This window comes from Macrobrachium rosenbergii, unplaced genomic scaffold (assembly GCF_040412425.1).
Source record: "Macrobrachium rosenbergii isolate ZJJX-2024 unplaced genomic scaffold, ASM4041242v1 13908, whole genome shotgun sequence".
NCBI classification, from domain to species: domain Eukaryota; kingdom Metazoa; phylum Arthropoda; class Malacostraca; order Decapoda; family Palaemonidae; genus Macrobrachium; species Macrobrachium rosenbergii.
This window is the reverse complement of record NW_027100725.1, coordinates 3,933,142-3,941,897: the sequence shown is the minus strand read 5'-3', so window position 1 is coordinate 3,941,897 and position 8,756 is coordinate 3,933,142. Positions and strand designations below refer to the sequence as shown.

Here is an 8,756-nt window from a genome sequence, read left to right as displayed (position 1 = left end):
CTGCCGTTTTTGGTTATTTTTACATGTCATCCCTTCCCACAACACCCCCCTTTGGTGCCAGTGATGTCTTACCCCCAAAGTTTGGTTGAAATTGTTCAATGCGTTTCAAGTGTATGTGGAACATACACATACATCCATTTTATATATATATGTATATATATATATATTATATATTATTATTATTATTATTATTATTATTATTATTATTATTATCATTTATTATTATTATTATTATTATTATTATTATTATTATTATTATTATTATTATTATTATTATTATTATTGTTGTTCAGTTTTATTATTTATTATTATTTCATGTCTGACTTATAAACAAGAATTGGGATGAACATTTTTGAAAGAATCTGTATAAATGATTTTTTTAAATAGATGGAGGAAAAAATATTTGCAAGAGCCTGTGCTGTCAGAAGAACCATTCTCTCTCTCTCTCTCTCTCTCTCTCTCTCTCTCTCTCTCTCTCTCTCTCTGGTTTACTTTTGTTTACATATATAGACATTTTTTCTGTAAAATGCACGTAATTTATCTTTCTCTTCAATATACTACACTTAAATTTTTTCTTTAAATTATCTGTCTCTCTCTCTCTCTCTCTCTCTCTCTCTCTCTCTCTCTCTCTCTCTCTCTCTCTCTCTCTCTCTCGTTTGTAAACTAAACACCCCCTAAAACTGACTTCCTCCCAACTGTGTGTGTGTGTGTGTGAGTGAGAGAGAGAGAGAGAGAGAGAGAGAGAGAGAACCCCCACCCTTTAAAAATTGATTTCCTTCACAACTGTTTGATTGAGTCCTTTTTCCTTTATTTTTCAACAGAGAGAGAGAGAGAGAGAAAAAAAAGAGAAGAGTCAAAGTTCTTTATTCCATTTCAATGTCTGTTACGTCCATTTCATTACTCATTCTTGGGTAGTAACATCTTATAGGTCCATTCAGGGATTTATAAAAAGTTTCTAAATAATAAGCAGTCACAGAACTTCTGTCTAGCATGCAGGAGGTATTGCAATTGCAATATCAATGACAGAAAGAAAAGAGGAGTTCACTCTGGGAATAGTTCTTGAGACAACGAAATGTCTGAACAGTTGAAGGGCGCTTCTCTTTTCCGATATCAATAGTTGTTGTTCAATTTCATGATCACCAACTGAACAAGGCAAGACGTCAGAATGTGTAACGAAATGAGGTCTGTTGGTCATAATAAGACCGTAGAAGAGAGTTGAGGAGGTAGTTGAAATACGAGTTGGTTTTGTTGCCAACTGACTCAAGTGGAGGGTTTGAATAATGTTTCCATTCTATTATTTGGGGACAGAAGGTTATCACTGAAGTCGCCTAGAATTGGGAGAGGTTTTTCTCAAACACATGAAATCTTGGACTAAACACGTCGGAAAGATAATCACAGCTCTCAGTTGAGGGCATGGGGATGACTGGTATACACAGCCTCTGATGATAAAGGAAGGAAATTTGTTATTATACTGAATTGTCATCCAAAGGTCCTCGATGTGCCGTGGTGAGTTCAAGGTTTTAAACTGAGTTCACAAGTGTCCACATTACACGAATTTTATCCTGCCTCTCCCCATCACTACGCCTAGATGAGAACTCTGGGGTTTCAATAAAGCTGGTATGTATTTCACGTCCAAAGCCACGATTCGCTTATACACATGATATCAACCTTCCTATCATTTATTAAAACTTCGATACCATCAAAATGATGGGAGGGACTGTGCATTTATTTACTTGTTTAACAGGTGAGTCGATCTGTTGGAGTATCATGATAAGGAGGAAGTCATTGCTATTCTGTATTTTGACTTAATCTTGTTTTGTGCCCATACTCCCTGACACCTATTGCATCTAATCCCTACGATTAAACTGGCATTGAAAAAGGACATGACCGAATTCACGGCAGTTATAACAAGGGCGGCGACGTGATGGCTTCTCTGCTTCACCTGTCTGAGTTGGCTCGTATTGACGACTGGTAAAATTAGTAGGTGAGTTTCCTCGCCATCCCTCGTTTGAGGAGGAGCTGTGACGACCATGATGATCACCCTCAACAGAAAATTGGCTCTTTCTTCATCTTCTTCTTCTTCTTCTTCTTCTTCTTCTTCTTCTTCTTCTTCTTCTTCTTCTTCTTCTTCCATCTCGTTGTGCTGTAAAATGTCTTCGTGGATAATCTTGAAAAGTTTTGACGGTATTTTGGTGGCTCAAGTCCACATCTCTGAATCTGGGCGCCTTGCTTCCTTCCGTGTGTGTTTGGGAGTTTCTTTCGCTGTCAGCAACACCTTGCGAGTCTGCAGAGAATGGGACAATTGCTTCTTGACGCATAATAGTGTCCCAGTTGACATGTCATTTGAAGAAAGGACATTGTTTAGAGTTGATGTTCAGCCATCTGATGACCCTAACCTGTTGAGAAAGCTTTCTTGACTCTCACTATTGACACACAGACACATCTGATCAATTTCCCCTGTCCCAAGTCTAAACTGTAGATTTGTTTTGATCACTGATACCCCATTATTTGCACTCCAAGCTGCAAGTTGATTGTTGAAGTTGTTTATCATTTCATGAAACTCTTGGACTCTGAGGACCTGTGCGAGTTCACATATGTGAATGCTCATGTCCTCGTTCATCTGCTTCAGACTCGCAACAAGAGAACCAAGTCTATCGAAAATATCTTCTAACTGATTTTTTTCCAGTATATCTTGGAGACCGCAGTAAAGAATGCAGTACTTTGGGGCCCACTGAAGTTTTTCCCGAATCCAACACTTGATGATGAGGTCGATGTTTGCTTCCTTTATGGTTCAGACTGAGCGTAGATTTTTCAGATCAGATGTTTGAACCGCAGTAAGGTTAGTATCTCCCAAAAGTCGGGTTCCCTCAGATGGAGAACAAGTACTGTAGGTCCGTGAAATGCCTCTGGTGCCTGATGATGAGCAGCTGTTTTCTGAAGGTGCTCCACCTTCTCCTCCAGCGACGAAAGGCCATCATTCGATTGATTGATCGTGACATGAGCAGCTTTTGGTAGTTCGATTAATTCATCAATTTCTAGGTCTTGGATGTTCAGTTCCTCTCGAAGTTCCTCGACGCCCTTCGTAGCATCTCCTGACATTATTATTTCAGTGTTTGAATTGTTGCTTTCAGAATTGATCGTTCTAGAAGACTGGTGTTTTTCCATTATATCGATTCATTTTTCTTTTGTAACCCAGACCTTCGTGATACCAATCTCTCGACAATGCTTCTGTAACTCTGCTTTCCTATGGTCTGAGTGGAGGAACTCCCGAGTGGGATTGTTTAAAGACAAGGGTTTATTAGAAGATGACATTACAGTGTGAGAATTCTGTTTGGAATCTGTAGTGTTTCAAAATTCTTCGTGCGTCTTCTTTTGTAGAGCTATGTAAGTAGTGACATCAGCAATATGTCACAACGCTATTACTGCGCATGCACGGAAAAAGAAATTTCGATTTGAAGCCGGGAGAAAACTTCCAGTTAAAATATAATTAATTCTACAGAGTTAAAATAATAAGCAGCGCTAAACTCTCATTGCACAGCACTTCACTAAGGTCAGAGAGATTCACGAATGTCAAAATGCTCTCTGGGAAGCACATCCATGCACAAGATGTCAGGAGCGTTTTTGGTCCTGTTTGTTATGAATATGGCGTCTGAAGAGAGAGAGAATTCCACCCCCACCCCCCGCAAAACTGATTTCCCTCCCATTTGTTTGAATGAGAAACCTTTTTCCATTCCTTCTTTCCAACAGAAAGAGAGAGAGAGAGAGAGAGAGAGAGAGAGAGAGAGAGAGAGAGAGAGAGAGAGAGAGAGAGAGAGATTCTTCCAACATTCCACCCCCACCACCAAAACTTATTTCTCTCCCAACTTTTTGAATGAGTACATTTCTCCATGGCTTCATTTCAACAAAGGAGAGAGAGTTACAAGGAGTTACAGGGATTAGGATGTCTCAAAGACTTTTTAGTCCATCCGAGGAGACATCATGGGCTCACTTATCTCTAGGAGCAGGTTTTACTGTTCATTCACAGTGTTCTTCCAATGATTTTGTCTAGCTTTCTTTTGAATTCTTCCTCCACACTGTTGCTGTTTACAAATTCTGGTGGCACTTTATTCCATGTGTCACATATCTTGCATGTGAAGAAGTTCCCACAATGAGATGTGTTGTGTCTCTTCAGTTCTAGTTTCCATCCATTATTTTTCGTCTGGTTTTCATTTAATGTGAAGAGGCTACTGTCTACTCTCGTTATGCCTTTCAGTATCTTGAATGTTTCTATGAGTTGTCCTCGCAATGGTCGTGTTTCTAAGCCATACATGTTCAGGCTCTCTGGTCGTCTTTGGTAACCTATTTGCCTGATGGATGGAATTAACTTTGTGGCTCTTGCTTGTAACCCTTCTAATCTATATATGTCCTTTCTTAGTGTTGGTGACCAAAACTGTACTGCATATTCAAGATGAAGTCTAACTATTGACATGTAGAGCTGCAGTACCGTTTCCTTGTTTCTGTATTTGAACTGTCTCTTTATGTATCCCACTAGTTTCTGTGCCTCCTTCTTTTCAGCTTTTATGCACTGTTTTGTGGATTTTAAGTCCTTGGTAATAATGACTCCAAGGTCCTCTTCTTGTTCTACACTATTTATGTCATTCCCAAGCAGCATATAATTGGCATGAGGGTTGTTTGTTCCTATTTGTAACACTTTACACTTATCAAAGTTAAAAGGCATTTGGCATCTTTTTGACCACTCTCCTATTTTCCTTAGATCATTTCTTAAACTTTCCACTGTATCTGGGTCTGCTGCATTTACACCTAGTTTGGTGCCATCTGCAAATTTGGCTATCCTGCTAGTTAAGCCTACTTCAGTGTCATTAATGTAAATCAAAAACAAGAGTGGGCCAAGCACAGAACCCTGAGGAACTCCGCTTGTCACATCTGCCCATTCTGATTCTTCACCGTTTATTACGACTCTGTTTTCTATTAGTTAGCCAGTCTTCATTCCAGTCTGCTATTTCTCCTAAAATTCCTAAAGCTCTAACTTTTATCATTAGTTTCTTGTGTGGAACTTTGTCAAAGGCCTTTTGGAAATCCAAGTAGAGTATATCTATTGCTCTACTACTATCGTAAATACCAAGCATGATATGAAAAAACTCCAAGAGGTTTGATAGGCAGGATCTGTTTTGTCTGAAGCCATGTTGACTGTTTAACAAAAGGTTGTTTCTATCAATGTGATCCACAATTTGATCTGCAATTATGGGATCAAAAATCTTGCAAGGGACTGACGTTAGACAGATTGGTCTATAATTTCCTGGCTCTTCTCTTGGAGTTTTTTTTTTTTGTAAACTGGGGGCACATTGCCTAGTTTCCATCCTTTTGGTGCCTTTCGTTGTTCTGCAGTTTTTCTGTAGAGTTTATATAGGTGAGGAAATATCTCCTCTTTTAACTCTTTAACTTCTCTTGGATGAATCCCATCAGGCCCAGGAGATTTGAACTTGTTTAGTTTTTCTATTTTGTTTTTAACGTCTTCTTCTGTAAATATTATTTTGTCAAGCGGTTCTGCCCCTTCATATTTAATAGCTGGTTCAGGGATTGAGGTAGTGTCTTCAATTGTGAAAACACTAGTAAAAAATTTATTCAGTAACTCCACTTTTTCCAAGTCTGAGTTCACTAGGTTTCCTCTATTGTCTCTTAAGGGACCTATGCTATTTTTTATTGGCTTCCTACTATTAACATGGGCAAAGAATTCTTTTGGGTTTTCCTTACAAATTGATGCAACTCTCTTATCCTCGTTTATCTTTGCATTTCTTACTAATTTGTCCACCATTCTACAGAGTTCTTTATGTCTGCTTGCTTCTTCTGGTGTTGGGTGTGGGGTCATTGATTTGTGCAATCTGTCTCTTTCTCTTATTCTATTATTTGTTTTTAATTTCTCTGTTGAACCACTTAGGCTGAGGGTTGCCGTTTGTTTGTATTTGCTTTAATGGTTTACATCTGGAGCGTTTTTCTGTGTATTCTTCTAGAAAGGCTTCCCTCCCAGTAGTTATCTGTGTCTGTGTTCTTGTCGTACTCAAGATTTTTAACATACCCTTTCAGTTTTTTTAGGTCTCGTCAGCTTTAGTCTAATCTCTTTAGTATCTTCTTTTCTTTTTCATGGAGAATATTAATATGAAAAAATGTAATAATTTTATGGTCGTTTTTGCCTAGATTTACACCTGCGGAAAGGTCAGACAGCAGGTTAACTTCTGTTGATAGGACAATGTCTGGTATGCGGTCTGCTCTAGTAGGTTTGTCGACCCATTGGTGGAGGAATTCATTTTTGACAAATTCTAAAAGTTTCTTTCCTTCTAAGTCTGATGTGGAGGTCATAGTGTCCCAGTGTACTTGCTGCATCAAAATCTCCCATTATTATGCAGAATTTGTTGTTTATTTCTTTTGCAAGTAATGCACACAGCTCCTCGTCGGACATTTGTGGTTGGTGGGGAGGTCTGTACACTAGTATTAGAGTTAGCTTGTTCCCTAAACTGCTTATATTGATGCCAATTACTTCTTGAGTGGTTGTAATTTTACACTCTATTGGATTGAGGTGGTCCTTGACATATAACGCCTCCGCCTGTTTTATTGGGTCTATCTTTTTTGAACAAAGTCTCTTGTTGCCTCTTGTATCCATGTTTCTGTGATACCTATTATGTCTAATTCTTCACTTGCTATCAATGCTTTGAGGAGATCTACTTTGTTCCGAATAGATTGTGCATTAAACTGCGCCACTCTGAGGGACTTTTCTAGCTTCTCTTTTGTCCTCGGTGGCTTTATTCATTTTCCTTATTTTCACTGTTTCCTGCAGTGCTGTCACTAACCAAATTCTGGGAGCTTTCCGGCTTCTTCCCTTGAGTGTTCAGTTCACTGAGGTGTTTCAAGAGGTTTTCGTTAAGAGGGTTTTCTAGTAGTTTTGCTCCTTCCAGATTCAAGTGAGTTCCATCTCTTTTATATAGTTTTTTATTCCCTCCAAATCTGTCCCAAAAGTTTAAGAAATTAACACCCTTTTCTTGGCATATTCGCTCCAGTCTGTCGTTGACTCCAATTGCCTTGCTGGGGAGTAGTGGCTTACATTGGTTCTAGGCAGAAGTCCTACAAGAATGCCGTTGTCGGTTTTCTCAAGGATGTTTTCTACAACATTCCTCAGGTCGGCTACAAGACCTTCTGTCTGGCCACTTCTTCCATCTTTTAGAAAGAAGTCATTTCCTCCTCCCTGCATTATCTATGATTGCACTTTTTCTGCTTTTCACTTTGATTTTCTTCACTACCTCGGTTATCTTCTTTGCTCCTGCACCTGGGTAAAGAACTTTTGAACTTTTCTCCTTTTTTTTTTTTTGGCCACAAAATTTGACCCCTGATATTTCACCAATGAGTCTCCAATTAAGGTTGTTTCCTCTTCTGATTCTGAGAGCACAGCAAATCTATTTGATGTGTTTATTCCTTTTGGGGGACAATTATGTTTTCTGGCTGCTATCACTCTTCTACCAACAGCTCTCTTGAATTCATCATTTTTTTGCTTCTAAGTTTCTTTCTTTGTACCTCGTCTGGTGCTTGTTTCTGTTTCATTTCTGGTTCTGGTCTTAACTAATTCTGTTCTAATCTCCACTATATTTGCTCTTTCCGTTTTCTACTATGTCGTTGTTCATTTCCTGTTTCTCTCTCCTAAGATCTATCACTTTTCTTACGTCTCCAATTTCCTTTTCCATCCTGTCTTCTCTTCTCTTGCCTTTAGTTCCTTTGACATTTCTTCCACTTCCCTCCTCAGCTGAGCTCTCTCCTGTTCTTGTTGACAGCAGAGACAGACACTGAGGCTACCCAGCTTTGATGCGCCTGCCTCTTTGTAGTCTGCGCACCACCTGTTTACATTGCATTTCGCACATGTGGTCTTCAGTTTTAACTTTTCTTGGGTCATCTCTGTTTGTGTCTTCGTTTCAATATTTCTATCTGAGCTTTAATTCAATATTCTTTCCAATGTGACCAGTTGAAAAGGAAACAAAGGGGTGGCTGAGTACTCCCACAGTCGGTGCATCCTCTTATCAATGGACCATTTTTCCATAGTTCGTCACCAGGATGCAATTTTCACTGCCACACTAACATAAGGTCTCCCTGTTGTAAGACGATCCCAAACATGTCGCAGCTCCCAACTGAGAGAGAGAGAGAGAGAGAGAGAGAGAGAGAGAGAGAGAGAGAGAGAGAGAGATTCTTGCTACATTCCACCACCACCCTCGAAACTGATTTCCCTCCCACCTGTTTGAATGAGAATTTTTCCATTCCTTATATCCAACAGAGAGAGAGAGAGAGAGAGAGAGAGAGAGAGAGAGAGAGAGAGAGAGAGAGAGAGAGAGATTATTTCCTTCATTTCACCCCCACCCTATTATCTAAGTTGGGTCAAATGATGCCACATGCCAAATTTTGTCTAGATTGGTCAAGCGGTTCCCACATTGGTTAAAGGGAAGGGGAAAGGTGGATGGGGAAGGGGAAGGGGAAGTGGGTATGGGTCTGACCCCTACCCTATTATCTAAGTTGGGTCAAATGAAGCCACATGCCAAATTTTGTCTAGATTGGTGAAGCGGTTATCATATTAGTCACAAAGGGAAGGGGAAAGGTGCATGGGGAAGGGGAAGGGGGAATGGGTCTGACCGCTGCCCTATTATCTAAGTTGGGTCAAATGAAGCCACATGCCAATTTTTTTGTAGATTGGTGAAGCGGTTATCATATTAGTTACAAAGGGAAGG

The 8,756-nt window shown here is 39.5% G+C and overlaps 1 protein-coding gene across 1 annotated transcript; it reads right to left on the bottom strand.

Moving 5' to 3' along the window:
• Window positions 1-1,328: 1,328 nt before the first annotated feature.
• On the bottom strand, window positions 1,329-3,099 carry LOC136838013 (rho GTPase-activating protein gacV-like). The gene is made up of 3 exons (XM_067102877.1): window positions 2,887-3,099; window positions 1,898-2,143; window positions 1,329-1,439 (listed from the first exon to the last, which is right to left on the bottom strand). The coding sequence occupies exons 1-3, from the start codon at window positions 3,097-3,099 to the stop codon at window positions 1,329-1,331; spliced, it is 570 nt and encodes a 189-aa protein (XP_066958978.1).
• Window positions 3,100-8,756: the final 5,657 nt, after the last annotated feature.

Bases quoted from the DNA above. Each gene is read 5' to 3' on its own strand.
- LOC136838013 (XM_067102877.1), bottom strand. From the start codon at position 3,099: ATGTCAGGAGATGCTACGAAGGGCGTCGAGGAACTTCGAGAGGAACTG. The intron at 2,144-2,886 runs GTACTTGTTCTC...GACATTTTACAG, and splicing joins AGGCATTTCACGGACCTACA to CACAACGAGATGGAAGAAGA. The intron at 1,440-1,897 runs GTGAATTCGGTC...CTTTATCATCAG, and splicing joins CCGCCCTTGTTATAACTGCC to AGGCTGTGTATACCAGTCAT.